The sequence below is a fragment of the Drosophila gunungcola genome (assembly GCF_025200985.1).
Source record: "Drosophila gunungcola strain Sukarami chromosome 2L unlocalized genomic scaffold, Dgunungcola_SK_2 000008F, whole genome shotgun sequence".
NCBI lineage: Eukaryota > Metazoa > Arthropoda > Insecta > Diptera > Drosophilidae > Drosophila > Drosophila gunungcola.
Window position 1 is genome coordinate 2,247,886 of NW_026453163.1, and position 22,242 is coordinate 2,270,127.

Consider the following 22,242-nt stretch of genomic DNA (forward strand, 5'->3'; position numbering starts at 1 on the left):
AATTTTCTGAAATATATGCTAAATTTTTCTTTTGCACCTCTTTTTTGCAAGAGATTTACAGGGTTCTAGAACATATATATGAGCAATTTTTGTTGAAACTTTCAATGTACCTTTTCAAAAAAGATTATATAGATTTTGGCATGTGTTTCCTAAACAAGATTTTAAATTTGCTTAAATAATGCAAAGCAATGTTATATATTACTAAAATAATAATTAATATATGTATATGCAAACATCTCAGAAACTGTGAACGCAGGTCAAAAGATTAAACGTGAACTATTAAACAATTTAACTTTCATTTAGTTGGTTCAAAAAATGGTGAGTATGAGACAAAGTACATCTTTTTTGTGGCTATGAAACTGCATTAAAAAAAAAAAAAAACATAAAAGGGCACTTAAGGGAATGGGTTTTTTTCTGGCATAGTAATGTTATTTAAAGTTGTTTAGTTTACAAAACTATTGAGAAATAACAGTGTCTTTGGAGGTACCATAAAAAAGTACCCTAACTGCTGACATGGTTTCGACAGAATTCAAAAAGTCTATTAAAGTTAAATGTATTTACTATACAAAGACCTACAATCTTTATTTTTATGCAAAATTGACATTTTTCATTCAAGTATACTCAGTTTTAATTTAGAATTGATTATTATGTCGGCAAATTTCAAAATCTTTGTTTCGAGAAAATGCGAGCGGTCGCCATTTAACCACTTTCACAGGATATTTTTTTAATAATCTCTATTACACTGATACAAATCAGAAAATTATTCCTTGATCCTTATGTCTTGATCCTTTATATCAATATAGTGCAACACAGTTTAAAATCAAAAACATTTTTCTTTCGAATTACCACTGTACTTTTTTTTTGGTACAGTTTATAATCAGTCTGATTCTGAAGCAAAAAAAATCCGCCAGTCGTGTTACAAACTCCGAGCAATTTATTCATTTTGTATCACTTATGGTAAACACAACTCTCTAAAAGAATATTTTGTGGCTGCTATACGATTGTTACTTGAGACCAAAAGGAAAAAGTTTAAGGTTTCAATTGATTTTTTTATCAAATTAAAAAATGTCTAAAATAATTTTATGATGAAAAACTGTAGTCATAAACCAAGTCCAGCTTAAATTGTGCTTGAAAATATTTCGGATGGACGGATAACGCCTTTTATTCCATTTCCATATAAACATACAACATTAAACGCATATAATGAATGAATGTTGACTATCGCAACAAACAAGAATTGAAAAAAAACTTCGAAATGTCGAGGCTTGCTTACATACCCTCGCAGCTATAACAAAACGACTGTAAAACGATTTTTTTTGTATGGTTTGTACGGAAGCTGTATAATATAGTCGTTAGATTTTTATAATATTAAGTGTGTTTTTAAAAAAATAATAAACTAATATCTGGAGTTGTATGGGTATTTGTCAAAAAAAAAAACAAAGCCATAATTTTTATTAGTTTTTGCCATTTGCCAATGGAGCTATATTATAATACAGTCGTCCGACCATTAATGATTAGACTTAAGATAGCTTAAAACTGATTAGTTTGCGTATAAGCGGACGGACAAACGGACATGGCTTCAACAACTCGCCTGGTGATGCTGATATACTTTGAAGGGTTGGGAATGTTTCCATCACTGCTTTAAAAAGCTCTCTGTTTTTATTCCAGTTGTTTTCAATAAATAGCTAATGGCTAAAAATAGGAGCAATGATCGTTTCCTCCACTTGAAGAGCTCGTAAAAAGTCAGCAATTGAATAAAAACTTTACGAACTGTTGCTAAGATAAATAGTTAGTGTAACTTAAAGACGTTTCCCCAAAAGGGTCTAAAAATATCGCACAAAACAGAAGGATAGTGTACCATTTAACTAGAAATTGAAGAAAAACGGCAGTAAGGATTTCATTACAACTTTCATTTTTATTCAATAAATTTTTCGGTTTAGTGTTTTTTCTTTTCTAATTTTAAACTTAAACTAAATAGATAATAAATTTGCCAATGTAAAAACAAAATCATAGCTATTGACAAAAAACAAATTTAGCATCATAAAATCGAAACAAATTAATTTTGACTTGCCAAAAATAATGATCTAGCTATAAGGCAAACTCTTAGCAATTGATAAGCACCAGCAATATCTTTTACTCTTTGTAAATTAAGTACGATACATTTGTTAAGTAATTTCATACAACTCAAAATGATCAATTTTGGAAAATATTTGAAAAATTGGTTTGCTTTTCACTACTTAAATACGTACATAATGTAGAGATATACATATATCCATAGTTACATTTATAGTTTTGAACAATAAAATGGTAAACAAAAACAAAAATTGTTAACAAAGAGAAAAAAAACGCCGAGTTCGGGGTAGCTTTGTCTAGAGACTCCCCATTTCCTAATAGAGAGTACACACGCGGTATTTACAAGATCTTCCATAAATCAAAATATGTTCACATGTTATTATATATATGTATGTATATTTATGTGTGTTTTTGATGTGTTCATTAATTTTATCTATAACGTTTGTGTAGGCACATTAATGGCTGGCATTTTAAAAGGTTGCAAAGTTCACATATTTTTCCTCTGTCAACTCTAACTAAAGCTGTTCTCGGAATCTCTCTTTATTTGTTTGAGGGGGATGGGCTTGAGTAAGTTCACTTAGAGCAAAAGTGTGCCGTATGTACACCCTGTACTTAACTCATATGATTTGGTTATAGATACACGTACAGTGAACGCTTTGGGCACTACGACAAATATCACATAATGAGATCAATTGGATTATTTTGGGTACTTTTTGTTTTCGTTTGCGCTTCATTTCCGTTGTTGGGTTTTGCGGTGTGAAATAAGAATATACGATTAATTGCACAGTGTCATTGAACTTAAGATGGTCTACTGGTTTGGACTTGGCTGGTGGGCTAATTACATAGTTAATGGCAACCGACTAATAAGTACCGATTGATTAAGTACCTAATTTAAGTATGTATTTGTTTTGAAATTTGTTTCAACTAATAATACTTGGGCAGAACAAACCCAGTTTGCATTCTGTTTGAGTTGCTTGCGAGTTGGGGAAGGTAGAGAAGGAACGAACAAAAATTAAGAATTGCACTCAATTAAAAATTAATCCTATTGCGGGACAATTTCCCTTATTACGTTTAATTATTCGTTCTCTTCGAATAGAACAAAATTAACTTAAGTACGTATAACAATGTGTTTCCAGTGGCTTTGTGGGTTCTGATTCTAGTTATTGTTAACTTTTCTGTTATCATTTGGATTGGTAAGTACAAGGTTTGCATCTAAACTCTATACGACTTTCGCTCCTTATTGCAACATTTTTAAAAGCCAGCCATTAATGGGCACACTAAGCCAAATAGTGTTTTCACATGTGTGTACATTTGAAATGTTGTTTTAATATTTTACATTCATTAAAGTTTACCCATTTGGGTGTCAATATTCACTTCAAGAAAAAAACATTCGACAAAATATAAAACCGAGCTCTAGAGGTTCGCTGATTTTATATTCTGGTAGCGTTCTTCTTGAAGTGAATATTGAGCATTATAGTTCGCATTTCTTATGCCATATTTATAATTAAAATATATTTATATTTTCTTCTGTTAAAAAAACTTAAAAAGAATTTAACCAAAATTAAAACAAAGTTAGACATAACTTGTGTACTTCATAATATTTGTTTTTTGGGTTAGGGGGAAACCCAAACTTCCATTATCATCCACAATCCTTGACTTCATTACCATTTATTCATGGCGGGTGGAGTACAGTATCAAAGGAGAGCCATGGGAATGCTGGGTGGGTGTTGTTTTTTTGTCGGGTGAATTGTGTGTTTTCCGTTTCTTGCCTATATTTATATCAATTTGCGCACTATCTAGTTGTATTTGGTTGTAGCATCTATTAAACGACACTCGAACATGATTCTTCCTGCTCTGGCTGTGTGTTTTCTGCAAGGTGGCAGTCGGCTACCTCACTGTGCATTACAATCTCGATGTCGCCCAGTTCTGTAGCTGCCTCCGCCTTTAACGCCACATCCTCGGCCCTCGACAGTTTCTGCAGCGTGTGAAGAGTCTCTTCGTTGATCGTGTGCTCCGGCGAAATGTTTTCCTTCAACTGACGCTTCAGACTGAGCGGCATGTGGGCCGCATTGCACTCCGGCGGGGATGGCGACTCCGTGCTGCTCGAAGCCGACGTCCCCGCACTTAACTCATGCTGAGCAGCAGCAACCGAGGCCGCTTGTTCGCCACTGTTGTTGAAGGAGATATTCTGGCGAAAGACTTGCTTGCTAAAATCCCTTAGCTGTCTAGATGCTGTGTCGAGGAAAGATGAGCTGCCCGTATCCGTGTGTGAGGACGTATTTTGGCTGGAATTGGAGATGTTGCTACCGGTCAGCGATGTCCACGATGCGGGCGAAGTTTTCCGTGCGACCGAAAGAATAGGATTATATGGGGTGGTACTGCAGTCGCCTCCGCTTGCTCCTCCTACGCTTGCTGCTATGGCGTCTGTCAAAGCAAAGATTAAAAGATAATTACAGCAATTGTTATTTGCAATACTTGATTTCTGTAACTATGTACCCTAAACATCAATTTTATCACTTAACCCTACGGCTTTAAAACATTAATTTTGTACAATTTTATGGATATATAGAAAAAAAAATATATTATTTGCTTTACTTCAATGTTTTAAAGAGTTTTTGAAAAAAAAATTGATTATTACTATTAACAAAATGAAGACTAACTCTGTGTGCTGTTTGTGATCTGGTTGGCGGCGGGCACTGTGCTTAAGTGACTCGCTTTCGGTTCCGGCGAGGAGCTCCGCTGGAAAATGGTGCCCGAGTTAAACAATGTTAGCAGCTTGTCCACCGCCGACGGGTTCGCTATCCACGAAGTTTTTCGGGCACGCGTTTGTGGGGCATTGCTGACTGGCTCGGCAAGCGGCAACGGTTCTGATTCAGTTTCCAGCACCGGATTCATGTGGCTCGCCGCAGCAGCAGCAGAGAGTGCAACCACACCGGCCGATTCCTTGGTCAATGTGATATCATTGTCGCCAAACACGGCCAGGGGACAGGTCTTGGGTGCAGTTTCTGGGCCGGAAGCTACAGAGTCTGTAACATCGGTGGAGGTGCTTCCGTTGCTATTGCTACTGCTCCCGCTGCTGCTGCTACTGCTGCTGCATCCGGGCGACGTTGAGCTCGAATGGCTTGAGGTGGGCGAGATGGTCAAGTGCGGCGTAAGCTTTTGCACGGCAGCCTCTTCGACTTTTGTACTATTGTGTGCGTCGCTATCATCACAGGCCTCAACAATTACCACACTGCTCACTGGCACCGCCGCAGCTGCTGCTTCCACTGCCTGAGACAGCTTGACTGCCTTTCGCGCCGATTTAAGCATGGGCGTGGGTGGCAGGTCGATGGGTGGCGTATGCGGCGTGATCGGCGGCAACTGGCGGTTGGCCATTGGCACCTGGGGATCCTCGTAGATGCGAGACACCTGGAAGCGCGACCTCGGCGACACGGACAGCCGCTTGACAGTCTGAGTCGACGAAGTGACAGAGGCCATCGCGGGCAGCGAGCTGGAGGTGGGCAGAGCTCCAACGGCATTGAGGCTGCTCTGACTGCCACTGGGCGATCCGATGGTGGGTATGGACATGCAGCTGCTGGCCGAACGCGGCGTGTGTGGGGGCGGATGCTGGGCCAGCGGTGAGATCAGTGGACTGGCCACTTCCGCCACGCGCGACACTTGAAAGCGGCTACGGTTCGGCGAGGACGACGGCGATATGGTGGGTGGACTGGGTCCCGGCGAGCGGAGACGGGGCCCGCTCTTCCGCTTCACCTCCAGCAGGGCGGCCGGTGTGGGCATGGCGGTTGCTGCAGCGGTCGCGGTCGTCGTTCCTGTCACCGTGCCGGTGGCCGCGTCCACGAAGGGGCGGCTGTGGCAGGTCAACGATATCTTCCGCGAGCCCAAGTAGTAACCGCCGCGACACCGTAGGCCTGGAAGGCTACCGCCAAGACTGCTGTTGCCGCCGACCACGTTAGCCGCTTTCTCCGCCAGCTCCTGGGCCTGCCGCTTCTCGTTTCGCGAGCACAGGGAGCGCACGGTGCCCAGCACCCTCGTGTAATCCAAGTGGGCATCGCTGCCAATCTGAAATCAGAAACGAGAACATATCAACCAATCGGTTTGAGAAATTTACAAATAGATTTTAAGAGCTCATTGGCTATTCAACGAAAAGCGGATGCTCACTTAATGTTTAGTTGTTAAATTGCTCAGTTGACAACTTAAATGTTTCTAAAGAAACGCAGAAGCAGATGGCCGTAAAAAGTTGTCGTATTTTAGATAAAGACATTAAGGTCTAACTGAGCAATGGAACAACAAACTTTCTTTGTCAAGTGGAGCTTATTACCAAGTCAGGCAAGCATCAAGAGTGAATAGTTAGCTTGGATTTAGCCTACGGAAAGCACAAGAACCAGGCGGGAAGAGTGCGTTTGCGTTATTGGCATTGTTATCGGATGCAAGCCAAGCGTTGTCGGTGGACAGCACAGCAGTGGCACAGATGGCAGTGGGCAAAGAGTTGGTGGAGCAAATTGAGTGGGGTTTACTTACGCTCTCCTGGGGCAATGGCGATGGCGGTATAACATTTACTATCGGCACTATGGGCAACTTTATCGGAGATGAGAGAGGCAACAACAACAGTGACCACAAATGAAAACGATTCAATTAAAAATTGAAAATCAAAACTCTCAACGCTTTAAGCGTCCAACACACAGCCATCCAAAACCAAGCGCGATCATAGAGGGCTAGCTACGGCTAGCCGTAGCTTCTTATACCCTTGGTAAAGACCTTAACGATAAACTCAAAATATAACCGTCTGCCAAATTGACCTCGTATCGCATTGCTACACTACATTTTTACTCGTTTTTATACCCTTGCAGAGGGTATTATAATTTCAGTCAGAAGTTTGCAACGCAGTGAAGGAGACGTTTCCGACCCTATAAAGTATATATATTCTTGATCAGAATCACTAGGAGAGTCGATCTAGCCATGTCCGTCTGTCCGTCCGTTTCTACGCAAACTAGTCCCTCAGTTTCAAAGCTATCTGCATAAAACTTACCCAAAAGTTGACTTTCTATTGCAGGTAGTATACAAGTCGGAACGAGCCGGATCGGACGACTATAGCATATAGCTCCCATAGGAACAAATTATAGCTTTGGTTATTTTTAATTTGTTTTTAGTCCTTCGACATATAGTAGTGGTTAAATATTTCACAATTACGGTTTAAATTTCATCAAAATCGGACGACTAAAGCATATAGCTACCATAGAAATCGCAATCGGAAAAATAAAGAATATTTAATAGCTGCAAGGGTATATGAACTTCGGCTTGCCGAAGTTTGCTTCCTTTCTTGTTTTGACAATGCATTAAGACTGCGAATTCTTTGAGCCTTCAGGAACCAGTATCAACCAAACTGACATTTTTGTTATCTTCAATTAGGCAGAAGGCACTCTCTTTTAAAGAGGTATAAACATTTAGGATTTATCAGATTAAATTTATTGAACTTATTGTTATTAAAGAAAAAGGATTAATTTGATAACTCAATATCTCAACCTTCTTGATGTGTTTTATATGTTCAATTTATATATAAAAAGTTTTGGTTCGACTCTTTTTCTGTTTAACAATTTAACAAGTTGACAGAACAAACTAATTTGGTTTATTTTCGTTTAATTATATTTACCAAGGGTATTTCATTTGGAGCATGAAATAATCAAACTCTTTGTTCAGCAAATGATTGCTTCCCATTTTGAAGTCTTTTGATGTTAAAATATATATTATAAATACTTAGAGGGAGCATTATCAATCGGATATTTAAGTTGAATTCAGACAAATTTGAAAATATTTACATTTTGTATATTAATTAACCAAGTTTCATTTGCTTAACCAAAAATTGATTATGAACAAAATACAAACACAACTTCTACTGTGGCCTCGGATGAGATAAACCGACTCTTGCTATGAAATGGAGCTTAGTTTGTGGGTGTATATCTTACCGTCAGGCGCTTGGGTTCATCGTTGATGTCGATCTGGGTGAGCGTTTTATTCGACTTGAGCACTTCGGCGATTATGTTCAGACTTTCCACCTCTAGTTTATTGTCTCGAATGTCAATACGCTGAAGCTTGCTGTTGCCGCCAAACGTAAGGATGGAAGCCAGCGTTTCGAAACCCTTGGCGCTCAGATGGGCACTCTGTAGCCCCAACGTGGTCAGAGTTGTGTTTTTCGTCAGACTGTCCTTAATGGTCGAAACAAACTCGTTGGACAGACAATTCTTGCCAATGTTAAGCAGTTCCAGGGAAATGGTTTTCTGCAGCAGCTCGGCCACAGCAGGGGCGCAGTCCTTGGTCAGGTTATTGTTCCACAGGGTGAGTGCCTTCAGACCGCTGGGCGACCGATTGGCCTCCAGTGTGGCCTCAGCCAGCTGGCGACGCGAAAGCGTGTCGTTCTTGGTCAGCTTTTCGGCAAACTTGGGGTCGGCGGTGGCGGTAGAGCTGACGCTGTTGTTGCTGGCTCCACTGCTCATACCGTCCAGCGATGTCTCGCTGCACAGGCTGTCGGAGCTCTGGGATCGGTTGCGGGTAGACTGGTTCAGGTAGGCACAGCTCGACTCGGTGCGCCTGAGCCCAATGCTAGCTCCACCCGGCGACGTGGACGGCGGTGGAGGCGTGGGCGCCGGACTGGGACACTGGAAGGGGTCTTGGCTCAGTTCTCTGTTCGACTGCAGGCACTCCTCGGCGATGGTAACCTTCGGCGGCGGGAATGGATCTTCTAGTTTGTCCAGTGCTCCGGCTGCCGGAGCAGGAGTAGGTGTGGCTGCCTCCTGGGCGGCAAGCAGACATTCGGTGGACTCTGTAGCAATAGTGGCCGTCTCAATGCCACACATCTCCTTGGCCATGTCATCGAGCCGCGTGCTCTCCAGAGACACGGAAAGCCTGCTAAACTCTTCGGGCAGATGGCGACTTATGTCGCCTTCGGAGGCGCTTTCAAACGCCGAGTCCGTGCTGTGCGTGTCCTCGAAGTCGTCTCCCACCTTGGCGTTCTTGTTTACGTCCAGCGGCCGCGACCCACCAGCCCCCGCTCCACTGCCATTGATACAGTCGCTCTCCTCAGGGGTTACCTCGAATATAGCCGCCGGCGCCGATCCACTGGGACTGGTTTCCACTTCCAGTGGCGGCTCTACAGCTAAGGTTGCTGTAGCTCCTGCTCCCGCAGGCATTTGGATTGTATTGTTATTGTTGGTATTGTTTTGGGAATTGTTAGCATTGTTATTATTGTTGTTGTTGATGATGTTGTTCTGTACACAGGATTCATTGGGTTCAATGGGTTTAGCCTCTGTTGAGGGAGTAATATCTGCGAAGGAAAACCATTCAGGTTAGCTCCAAAAAAACCCCTTGCTGACAAAGTAACTTACCACATAAGTTGCGTTCGTTTTGAGAACTTTGCTGTTGTTGCGCCGGAGACAGGCGCTCCTCAGGCGCAGAAACAGGAACCACAGATTCGGACTCTGTTGGGCTGCTTGAGATCACGGCCGGATCGACTTCGTCTCCTGCTGGCGGCTGCTTGGCGGTGGAGGCTTCAAAAATGTCGTTACTGATCTCGCTGATGTCCTCGGAGCAGACGGCGGCCAGGGTGTCGGTGGATATGTTGGAGGGCGCCTCCTCGCTGCTGCTGTCGCTGTTCATGGAGAGCAGCTTGTCCAGCATGGACTGTCCGCCGATTTGGCTGCAGTTTCTCACAGTACGCACAGTGTCCTCGGTGTTTTCGTCGTCATTGTCATTATCCACGTCAACTAGGATGCCTACCGCTGGATCGGTAGAGACTGCCTCCTCCCCCGGAGTCTCAGGAATCGAGGTAACGTGTGAAGATAACTCACTATCGACGCTGGTGGCCGAGCTGGCGGACTGAGGTAGTGCTGCCGGAGGCTCCGTCTCCACGGGCGATACGCACTCGTCTACCTCAATGGCACGTGTTCGCTTAAGAGCTCCCATTCGTCGCTCAAGCTCTGTGGACTGAAGGATAAGAGCCTGCACCAGGTGCATGACTCCCTCATTCCTTATGTTGTTGTTGCTAATGTCGATTAGCTCCAGGCTGTGGTTGTAGCGCAGCATGTCCGCTATGTGCTGGGCATCCACGCAATCCAAGTCATTGTAGCCTACCCACAGCTCTTTGAGCATTTTGTTCTGGTAGAGACCTCGACCTGCAAATGATACTGAAGTATAATAAATACGATTTCGAAAGCTGTCAAATAGCGATTTGATCTCCAACCATTTTCACTTAATGATAGTAATGAGGAAATATATTTGTGACACAATAGATCAAATCACTAATCGTGACTCAAACATAATCCGGGGCGGATAACTCACAGAGATGGACGAGTGGCTGTCCTCTGAGGCCACAGTGCTCCAGCTTTAAAGTGTGCAGATTGGAGGAGCCCAGGGCCCGACCGAGGCTGTCGGCTCCCAACTTCGTGATCTGGTTGCTCTCGGCGTTGAGCAATTTCAGCTTTTGACTGCGTTCCACCATATAGGCACACAGTTCCCAGCAGCGCTTCGTCATCTGCTCCTTGTTGTAGGAAATGTCCAGCTCGTAACAAGCTTCATAGTATTCGATCATCTGAAAGAGGGCCATCAAGCAGCTCTCGTCCAGAGTGCAGTCGGACAAATCAATGCATTTGTATTGTATCTACAAGTTAATATACGTGTATTATTAGTCAAAGTCTCTGAAAGGGATTTTGAACTCACTGCTTACCCTTTTAAAAATCTCCTCGAGGGCTTCGCAGTCGTTGGCGGAAAGTTGATTCGCCTTAAGGGGGAGAAGCGGCTGCCGCGCCTGGCTTAGATCAATACTTTTTAGGTGATCCGTTACACTCTCCTTCGGCTTTGTGTGATGCTTTTGACATGACTGCTCATACTGTTCAACAATCTCGGAAATGCTGCTTACAAGGCAAACTGAAATAGTTTAAAGGAGTTGTAATAAGACAACCGAAATATACAAATCAAAGAAAACTAAGAAGGGAATTCAAAATCCACCCGAACCTTTGATGTATTAAACCACTTGTGTGTATATGTTTCTATATGATATAGTCGACCGATCCGGTCCGTTCAGACTTATAGACGAAGGACATTTGGGAAAGTTTCACCCAAGTAACTTAAAAACTGAGAGACCAGTTTGCTAGAAATGGAAATAGAAATAAAGCAATGATTCCCTCGAGAACAACCAATACCGCATAGTTGAACAAAATCTGAAAAACTGTGTTTGAAATAATAAACAAATTTTATGAATTTGATATTAGTGCAATCCCTTGTTGCTATTAAATAAAAAGTTCTCTAAAGTTTATGAATGAACACAATTTATGACTTTCTTTAATTTCAGTTGCAAACCATCGTTTAATTTGTTAGTTGGTAGTAAACTTATTATACTCGTTACTCGTAGAGATTTGACTGATCCTGATCTAGATTACATATACTCTATGCGGTCGGAAACCCTTCCTTCTACATATTGCATACATTTTGAGGAATAAAATATACCTTTTTACTCTACAAATGATTGGTACAAAAACTTTTTTTGCGTAAACTCTTAAAAGGACGAAAATGTGAACAAAATGTAAATGTAAATAAAACAATTTGTCAATAGTTTATGTTATAACTCGAATTATTAAACAGTGAAAATATTTCACAATTTGTTTAGCTTCAAATAAACTTGTATTGAGTCGCAAATTAAAAAAAGTTCAGGTCACTAAGACATTGACAAGTATTTCCTCCCGCCCAACAACCAAGTGTCGCCATTTCAAAGGCAACAGATGTGTGAAAAAAAAATAACAAGAACTTATGGCGCGTGCGAGTGTTTGATTCCTTTCCCTGAACCTCGTCACCCACTTCCAGCATCCACATCATGATCGTCAACAATTGCCGGCGTCGGCATCAAACACGTAGTGCGACATAGACAAATTGTCCCCACAAAAAAAAAATAAATTAAATTGCGGCGGCAATTTCCAAACGATTTACTTTTTTTTACAGAGGGGTTGGTTGACATGAAATCGTGAACTTGTAATTTGCAACTAATTTGCGTCGGACACATCTTGTGTGCTGTCCTATCAATGAGGGAGCCAAATTTAGAAGCCCCACGATAAAACATATCTAAGAACAGAAACTCTTATAAAAAGCGTTTGTTTGCTTTAAAAACATGATCAAAATAAATCGATGATGAGTAATGCACGATGGATGTAATTTTCACTATTATCGCTAAATCATATTCTCTGTTGTCATGTGAATTTTGGGTTACTATGGTGTATTTAAACAAAAATTTGCAAAAGCAATAACAACCACAGTGACAAAATTGTGCCAAATGCCAAGTGCACCTTTGTTATAAATTGTTGGCAGCAATACACAAACGCTCACCTCCACCAACACAACCATAAGTTCTTACGAAAAACGTAAACAGAATTAATCTTTCACTGCACTATATCGCCACATCAGTGTTAGAGCCAATTAAACGATTCGTTTTAGATCTGGCAGAAACTAAGATGCCAACATAAAAGCGGCAATAAAAATAGTGAAACGAAATTTTGTCAATGAAATCTTTTAGCCGATCCCGAAAGATTTTCAATTTTGGCAAACATTCAAAAGTGCTTCAGTCCTAGTTCATCTATATAATAGTTCCGTCCTTCTCCGCCAACCGAGGCTGCCTTGAAACTGAACATCTGTTAAGTGATTCATTAGCGTTGGGTGGAATAATTCAAATCTGAATTATTTCGAATTTTTACTCGACTAGGCAGACAATGTGACGACCGAATTTGACGTTTCTCTTTAAGTTTATCTTATAAATTTGTGTCTATAAATATAAATGGTGTACTGTAATCAAATTAGTAGTTGACACTTGATTTTTTGGGTATGCAGCTCATGGCGAAAGGGAAAATAGTACAAACTATCAATTAAACAAAACACAAATAAAAACACGGAAAAAAGTGGACTATGATTTTCACCTAGCAATCAATCAATAATTAATAATCTTCAAGGTAAATAAGAGTCTGAACAACGAAAAACATCGAAAACACTTATTTATTTTTCTGAACAATAATAGTCTTTTTGAACCAATATGAATTTAATTATGATGCTAATCATTAAACTATATTTCAGATTAAAAAAAACGAATCAAATAAAAAAATACTTGTAACTTCATTGCAGGGCTGTGTGCTTGGATACTGCACTGGAACCTTTTGTAGCCACAAACGAAATGTCTAGCTTGCCCTTAAACACTTTGTGTCAAACTTTCATCTTTGAAGTAAATTGTTGATTTTATTTTGTAAGCTAGTGTGATTTTATTGCGATCTTTTTTGATCGTTATGTTGGGCTACGACAAAATTATAAACAAAATCAAGCCAAGCGCACCTGAGAATTTATGAAAAGCTTTTCTTATTTACGATTATTTTGTCATTGCTAGGGCCGGGTAAAGACAACACGGAACCGGCGGCAAATTCTGCAGAGGAACCCTCAAATAGACCTTTTACACGTGAAGTAAACAATTAATTATATTCGCTAAAACGTTCTTAGAGCAGCATCCATTTTTTTAAATAACCAATAATTACTAATCTACTTAAATCCAATATTGGTGCTTCGAGACTTAGTCGTTTTGATAATTCAGTAAAAAACAGGTGCACTTTTGAGAGAATAATATAATATCTTCCACAAAGTAATCATTATTTCTAACCGATTTTGATTAGAAAATAGACTTTTAACTTTTTTTGCAACTACACCTATAGGTTTTTCAGCTCTCATTTTTGTGTTATTTTTTATACCCATGCATAGGGTATTTTAAAATTGTTCAGAAGTTTGAATTATATACATATATAGTCTGTCTGTCTGTTTCTATACCGTTTGCGAGCTCAGTTCAACAACTAGTGTCAAGAAACTTTCGCATTCGCAAATCTAGTTAATATGAAAAAATTTTTTTTAAGTTAAGAACCTTTTAGTAAAAAAAAGATATGGAGAACCGAAATTGGTTAGCCAAAGCTGGAGGTTCAAAATTAATTAGGCATGAAAATTGGCAAATTTCATTTTTAAATAAAATGGTACCATGATAGAATTTTCCATATTTTTAATAAGTTGGTCAAACTGCACCGGAAAAGCAAACTTTAATCTCTGGAAGATTTTGTCGCTTTAATTTTGCAAACCACTTTTTTGCCTTATCGATAGTTTACAATTTCAAAAAAAATTTCAATTGGTTAAAAATTGTCCATTTGGCAGAACTTAAAAGTAATTTTTTCATGCCAAAAAACGACTTTTTTCAAACCTTTGTTGATATTTCATATTTTTTAAAGATCATATGTCATTGTAAGGGAAATGTATTTAGCCTTCATAAACTTTTTGAATTTTTCGATTTTAGTCGCTCATCACCCGTAATAATGTTAGCAGTTGAGTCGGCAGACAGCCAATAGTCCCGATATTTTTAAATATTTTGAATAAATATAACTTAAAATAAAATTTAAGGTTATTTTTTTTTTTGATTTGAGTTGCAAAAAGTTTTAAAACATTCTATCTAGTACTTTCTTTAGAAAAAATTTTAAGGATTGCCTATTTTTTCGGGGGTTACACTGGTAAGGCACCTTAAGCCAGCCACTGGACATCGTAAAATATTAGCTTGTACCTTTGAGGATTTCATAATGATTTATTTTTAGAGATAGAGGTAATAATGGGTTTCAAGAGTCAAAAACCATTTATAATCGATATTCGAAAATGGGCATTGTGAATTTTTTGATAAGAGTATGTTTGTCGACTGGGTGCTATCGATCGCGTAGATAAATGACTAATACGATACAGACATTGTAGAATCGCGTGCCGGCGACGTCTATTAAATGCCTTTTAAATTTTTTATTGTTTTATTGATTTTTGTGCTGTTGCTGCTTCCCACAAAAGTCAAAGCAAAAGTGGAATGTACAAATTAAGAAACTGTAAGTAAGCAAAAAGAACTCATAAGAGAAACGGGAAAACTGTCCAATTAAATTGTTGTTAATTTAGTGCTACAAATTTACAAAGTCGGAAACTTGTTCTCGCCGCTTTGTCATTTTATGATTGCAGTTTGGTTGATTCCAATTGGCAACACATAATATATGTGTGTAAGTAAGTAAGTTTTTCATGGATATGATTAAAAATACTAGCCCACAATGTTTTAAAACTAAGTTAACGTGTAGAGGGTGTTTCTTCAACCAACATGTTTTCGAAAGTGTCTCACTTTGTTATCTGATTATTGATATTAACCTGCCGCCGTTGACTTGAATGGCCAAATTGACTATCATGACCGACGCTCGTTTGTCATATCGGCCACAAATTTTCAGGCCAAAGCAGACGATTGGTTTTTTCGAAAAGGATAAGCGTCTCAAAAGCTCAAGCTATAATACAAAAATATTTATAATACAAAATCAGCTTTAAAAACCCAGTGAAATTGTTAAGTAATTGTAAAGTGTATTGTCAGGTCAGAGCGAGTTTAATTTTGACTAAATGGTATAATTTGCGTTATTTACGAAAAAGCTTACTTATTTTGGTTGCCTTTGTTCTCCGATTCCGGCTGTCCGGCTGGATTCTTTGTACCTTTTTTAACCGTGCTTTGCATTGTTTTTGAATAATTAATTACATCAACAATGTACACTAATCGAGCTCGTGACATGGTTTTTATCTTTTAATGTAATTGACTGTATGATTAAGATTGCTTCAAAGTTTGGTTTATCTACAAATTTGAAAACTAATAAAATAAAGGCCAAGTTTATTGATTTTTTTTTTAATTTGAAGTTGCACATTAATGTTAAAAAACATTGAAGTACATTAATGAGGGTATTCATTTGCAATAGATTTCGGTGTGTCTTATGGGAACCAATCTACGAAAATGTTCTTGTACATTAGTGTTTTTAGAATAACAAGTTAAGAACAAACATTTTTAGAAATTAATACACATGACTATGAAAAGTGCTAAGACAATACGATACAATGAGGCGGTCATACTTTCTCTTTCCACTAAACAACTTTAAATAGTTTGGAAAGAAATTTTTCATTTTGAAACCCAATTAAAAAATTGCATTAAATCAGTGTTTGAAGTTGAGCAACTGGCCTAGTTTAGGTGCAAATCTAGGTAATGCTTTGGGATTGGATTTTTCACAGATAAGCCAAGTAGTTGAGGAGTCAGGAAAGTGCATTGTATTTCTATTTCTACAAATGTACAAATGGTTAGCTACCATTTGCTTTCTTCCCTGCCAGCATGTGTGTCTGTCATAATGTCTTTCCTTGGGGCTTCTCTTTTAGTGCTTTTGTTTTAGAGACAACGATGACATCACATAGTTTCTACACCTACAACGGCAAAAAAGAGGAGCAAATAAAAATGCACACACAAGGTAAGAAAGGAATAAAAACAAACAAACAAATGTAAATGACAAGTAAAAATACGTAATTTACATTAACAAATGCCTGTGTCTGAATGTTTCTTACGCAGAGGTAAAAAATAATGGAGACAAAAACAAGTACAAAAACGCCGAAATCGTTTAAACAAATTTAAGACTCTCCGACGAGACGAACGATCCCCCGATTGGCGTTCAAGGCAAAGTTAAAACGGAGCAGAAAAGAGCAAAGCAAAAACAAAAGCAATGCCGGCCAAAAAATAATAAAACATGTGAAGAGCACGAAGCAAGCAATAAAAAGAAAAAAACGAACCGTATCTTATCAGCAATTTCTGTTATCGCTGACGTGCAAATAACAAATAACAAAATGAAAGGAAACTCGAAAGCAATACCACAAAACATTTTAACTACCAGGTATTGAAAACAAATTAAAAACTTTTAAAAACAGAGTAGTTTGTAATTTAGATTTATGCTGATCAAGAATGTTTATAAACACTTACGTATGTATGTACATTTGCGGTCCTTCGCTTACCCGCTTTTAATAGTTTATAATAGTTTGGTGCAATTGAGACGTAAAAGAGAAATTGGTTGCAAAACTGGCATTTTAGGATCAGAGAATTGGCAAAGATCTTATCTTTTAGTCAACCACATTATTCTAACTTACGCTACGTATCGAACAAGTCATTTTTGCGCACTCTTATCTTTGAGTTTTAAAGCAGTCTGGACAAAAAAAACCAAAAGTATTCCTTAATGCAGGTAAGTCGGAACGGGCCTGATCGGACGACTATATCATATAAATAGTTCGCATAAGAACAGCCGGAAAAACAAATAAAAACAAAGGCAGCTAACTTCGAAGCAGCTTTTACAAAAATTATGTTTTTTAGCAATAATTTTGTAAAGTTTGGAAATTTTTTTGAGCAATTTCACGTAAAGATATCGCATTTTTTTAATAGAACAATCATTTATTGAAGAAAGAGACAACATATGTATATGGAGATTGCTCGAGATTTTTATAGTGATAAGTGCAATGTCTCGGCAGACACCCCAAAAGCTCGTTTTTTCTCAATATTTTTGTAAAACAACAAATAAAGTTGAAAATTAAACTTATTATGTGCAAAAATAACGTTCTTTTAAGTACTTTACAATGGTTATCCTCTTAAATGCAACAAAGCGGAAAGTATGATTTTTTAAGACAAGCCAGAAATTTTCGGAATTTTTTTAGTTTATTGTTAATTTGTTGTTAATTTTAAATTAAACTAAATGTTATTCCTGAACAGCAACTGATTAACGTTGAGTATGTAAGGGTATATTTCGCTGCAGAGCTTTTTCTGTTTATTTACACAAAGGTAACAAAATATTTCTTCGCATTTTACCGACTTGGCAAGCCCACCACTGTTCTCATTCGTTTCTTGATTAACTTTTTCACTTGAAATTAGCTGACAGATTTCTCGGATCCTTTTCGCACCCGCGTAACAATGCGAAAAAATGCTGTAACAAAATGAATTCACAGGAAGTAAAGTAAATGAGAACGGCTAATGATGTGCTTGGCATTTGGCAGTTTCCGTGTTTGACTGAAGTTCAGAGCTTATGATAAGATCGAGCACGGATGTTTATTGGCATTGTTTAATGACAAATTGTCAACTAAATATGTATTGTACGAATGAATACTCAACAATTGCAAAAAATCTAGTTCTCAACTCTTAAAATGTATTGATGAAAGCAATTATATCTTATTATAAGAGTTTTAATTTTGTGTGTACTTTTTACATAAATACTATTAAAAAGTTTTAAAGACGTATGTATATTTGTTTTTGAGTTATTTATGAAAACAATCGTGTTTCAGTTCAGTGTTCAGATAATACAAATTTCTGGTTCTAGTAATGAACCTGAATAACAATACCATACCAACTTTCAAGATGAATTCAAACACACATATGTAAATAGTTCTACTTCTTAAAAGTGTATCAATACATTTCTCCCGTTTAAAAAGCACAATTTTAAATACCTAAATTACTACCTTTTACATTAACACTGGTAAAACTTACCTTGCTTCCAAGGATTGGCGGGCTCCAGGTAACCGGTGACCAGCTCGTTATCCGGAAATGAAACGCGTCGGGCGACAGACGAGCTGAGCGAGCTGTCAGAGGATTTACGTTGCAGAAGACTAGGTGCTGTGGACAAGATGATACCCCGCGGGGGCAGGCCCATGGGTGGAGTGCCTTCTCCCGCTCCAGATTTCGCGAAATCCGGACACATGGTCGAGCTGGGATTAGAGGCCAGCGAATCGGTGCGCCATACCGCCGTCTGCTTGGCATCGTGGTATATCTTGATCTTCTGTCGTTGCTGCGTTCGCATCTGAACATCGAATGCCGGCGATTCTGCAGCAGTAGCAGCATTCGACGCAGCAAGCGCATCAGCTGTTTCTCCTAATTCCGTTCGGTATGCCGCAGCTGTTGTCGTCGGCGGCAGTTGACCCTCAGCTGTTGCATTTATTTCCTCTTCACCAGCTGATGTTTCTGCTGCCGATGCTGCAGCAGATGATGTCGCAAAGTGCGTTCTATTTGTTGGCTCTGTTCCATTGCCTTCTATTGTTGTTGTTGTTGTAGTGGTTGATGTTTTTAACTCTTCATTGTCGCGATTATTGTGCAACATTGTTGCTAAGCGTTTTTAGTGCTGCTGTCGTTTTAAAGTTTGTCACACTTTAAGTTTAATGAATTTCTCGATCTTGTTTGTATTTATATTTAACATTTAATTCACTTTATATACACACAATCGAAAGCGTTTGTTATTCGTTATTATTTTATTTTACTTATTTGTGCTTTAAAGCGCACTTCCCGTTTACATTTTCGGGTGTTTTTATCAATTATTTATTTACTTAAACACTGCAAAATTTATTCAATATTTGATTTATTAAAACCAACAAAATTCTTACAGTTTTTATGCCGATAGACTACGGTTTCAAAAGCAATAACGTTGTGTTCGAATTTGTCAAACGCATCGAATAATCAGAATAAGCAGGGGCCAGTTTATAAAACACAAAAAAAATTCCGCTCAAAAATTTCCACCGTCACAAACGCACAGTGGAACAGGTAACGGCATTGACTTCAATATTTCAAAACTGTTTAAAATTTTTGTTTGATTTTATTATGATTAATATTTTTGTTAAGGTTATTATTTTTAATTTTAAATTTCCATTTGTTATAAACCCAAGTCTGTTATTAGTTCATTTTCAAGCACAATGTGCATATGTATTTACCGCCACAAACGCACTGGTATATCGATTTTAACCACATTTTCCACAGAATATCATTTTATTTTTTGAGTTTTATTGTTTTAATAACTACGGTTTATGTAAAGTTTGTTTTTTTAGGGTTTTGTTTAACCCTATTATTTAAATATAATTTAATTAAATTGTACTATTTTTAAATATATATAAAATATACTCTACGCAAAGTAGTTATTTTGTTTCCTGTTCAATTCCTTAAGCATTTTATTTAGTTATTTTTCTACAATGCTGTGTAAAACAAAGGAAGAACACCACACAAAAAGTAGTTGTCAGCTTTGTTCAGCTAAGATTATTTATGTGTTAATTGTGTTTACAACCCTTTTCATTAGCGCCCTTTCTTACCCACTGTGCAAGTTAAGTTTAAAAACAAAAGAAAAACGAAAACAATAACAAAAAAAGAGACAAAGAGAGAAGAGCACACGCACACTAAGAAACAGTCTTTGAGCGAAGCGAGCGAGCAAAAGAGAATGGCATACAAAACATTACCTAATTGTTATTGTTTTTGTTTGCGTTCGTACTGTCAGAGAAGCGCAAGAGAGAGAAAGAGAGAGAGTAAGTGAGTGAGAGAGAAAGAAAAGCGAGAAAAGCCATTCGCAGATTGTTTGCAACTGTTGTTTGTTATCGTTTTTCGCCCCTCGGTACATTTCGCATTTTTGTTTACCTCGCCAGGTTGCCTTTCTCTCACGCGCCACTGTGCGAGTGTGAGGGCTGTGCTTGCGTGTGTGTGTGGGAATAACACGCGCCCTGTTGCATGCAAAACTCAAATTAAAAGGCAAATTGCATTGGTAATTACACGGGCCGTCGAAAGGGACAAACAATTGCGCGCTCTTGCTACTCACTTTTCCTCGAATTTCGTTTTAGAATTAATACACAAATTACGTCACGCATGTCGGTTTAGTTAGAGGACTATTGTGTTGTTGTTGTTTTCGGAGTTTTTCTTCGATTTCTGCGTTACGTACTTAGTATGTGTTCCCTTGTTGTTTTAATTCACATGTGTAATTAAAAGCGCTCGGCAGTCAGGTTGTTTTTATTTCTCAGCACTCTGCCTCTGGCGTAGTTTTACGCACCGAAACCTCTGTTTTCGTTACACAACTTCGAGCAAAGGACTTTTGTTTGAGCGGACACTCGGCACAAGTGACGGTTTATCGGGCAATTGACAAAACCCGCTTCATTCAGCTAACGATGATTAGGCATCCGCGACCCAACAACAAACCGATCACAAAGACGTTGGAAATGCGAAAGATAGAAATAGAAACCGAGTTGCGCATTTTCGTGCTGGCCAATGGACGGTGTTGCCAGATTGTAGCAACGAGAAATGATAAAAAATTGTATTTGCAGTATGAGTTTTGTGAATACGCGAACTCAAAATAATCCGAATGCGAATTGTTGAATGAATATACATTTTTCCATTTTGTTACAAATACACATGCTTTTTATTAAATACGGCTAAATTTACAAACAACTCTAGCTTGTTTTCAATACCTGGATTTTGCGTTAAAACAGTAAGAACATCTTTTACGGATTTGATGAAAAAATAAAACAATTGTGTTCGTATAAATATACCCATTAAAGTCTCTAAACAAAATCAAATTAAATTGGTTTTTGTAACATATCGTAAACATTGGAATTTAACTGCAAATGCGACGTGTAAACCCCACGAACAGCCTGGCAACCCATCCACGTGTGCTCTTTTCACGCACCCTCTCGCTCTCGCTCTCTCTCCCTTAAATCACAAGAAACATCCAACTTCAAAACAATAAGTTTGTACACATGTTTGTGTAAATATATGTTTACTTCACGTCGCATTTTCATTAACACTCGCGCTAGTTGTTCGTTTCAATTGCACTTTTTAACATTAATCTCGTGCGAAGCACTCAAGCCCTGCAGTGGCTCTCTTTATCTCTCTGTATGCCAACAATATGATGTCAGAGGAAACCTTTTTCATACACTCGCCAGGAAATAATAAATTAGAAGCCAATACGCCAGTTCTTGCTTGGAATTTCACATTGCGAGGTCCTTTTTTTTACGAATAGCGAGCCGAACTTTTGCACTTTACAATTTCGGGTGAATTGCATACAGAAAAAAAAACAAACTTCAGTTTTCAAGGTCACTGATTTAGTTCTCCATACAAACACACGCACCTTCTCCTGTCTTTCACCCGCCCACCGCAGAATTCAAATTATTACGGAAACGAGCGTTAATATAAATGTCGTAATTTCGCACTCGGTTTTATTTACTATATTTAACAAACTTCGTACAAGGAGCCGCGAAACTCCGTGCTCGACAATTGAGGTGGGGAAATATCGATGACAATATCGATGCCAACATCGATGCCATCATCGATGTTTTCAAATCATCGGATTCATCTATGTTTGGCTGGGCAACATCGATGTTTTTCCATCTCTTCTCTCTGACTCTGTAAAGCCTCTATTGGAAAGAATTTTATGGCTCTCAGCGCCCTCTTCCTATGTTATATCACCGTTTTTCTAACATAAATGTTAGGAAAACGTCGAACTAACATAAAAATGTTAGGGAACG

The 22,242-nt window shown here is 38.6% G+C and overlaps 1 protein-coding gene across 10 annotated transcripts; it reads right to left on the minus strand.

Moving 5' to 3' along the window:
- Positions 1-1,895: 1,895 nt before the first annotated feature.
- On the minus strand, positions 1,896-22,017 carry LOC128253428 (mucin-5AC). Of its 10 annotated transcripts, none has more exons than XM_052981812.1 (9): positions 21,928-22,017; positions 18,464-19,300; positions 10,787-10,986; positions 10,402-10,720; positions 9,450-10,247; positions 8,034-9,388; positions 6,592-6,648; positions 4,734-6,132; positions 1,896-4,497 (listed from the first exon to the last, which is right to left on the minus strand). In XM_052981812.1, exons 2-9 carry the CDS (start codon positions 19,068-19,070, stop codon positions 3,896-3,898), a joined length of 5,337 nt encoding a protein of 1,778 aa, XP_052837772.1. In that variant the 5' UTR covers positions 19,071-19,300; positions 21,928-22,017; the 3' UTR covers positions 1,896-3,895. The 10 variants fall into 10 exon arrangements, with proteins under 10 accessions (XP_052837772.1, XP_052837771.1, XP_052837769.1 ...); XM_052981811.1 differs by having other exon boundaries at positions 20,664-22,010; XM_052981809.1 differs by having other exon boundaries at positions 20,544-22,010.
- Positions 22,018-22,242: the final 225 nt, after the last annotated feature.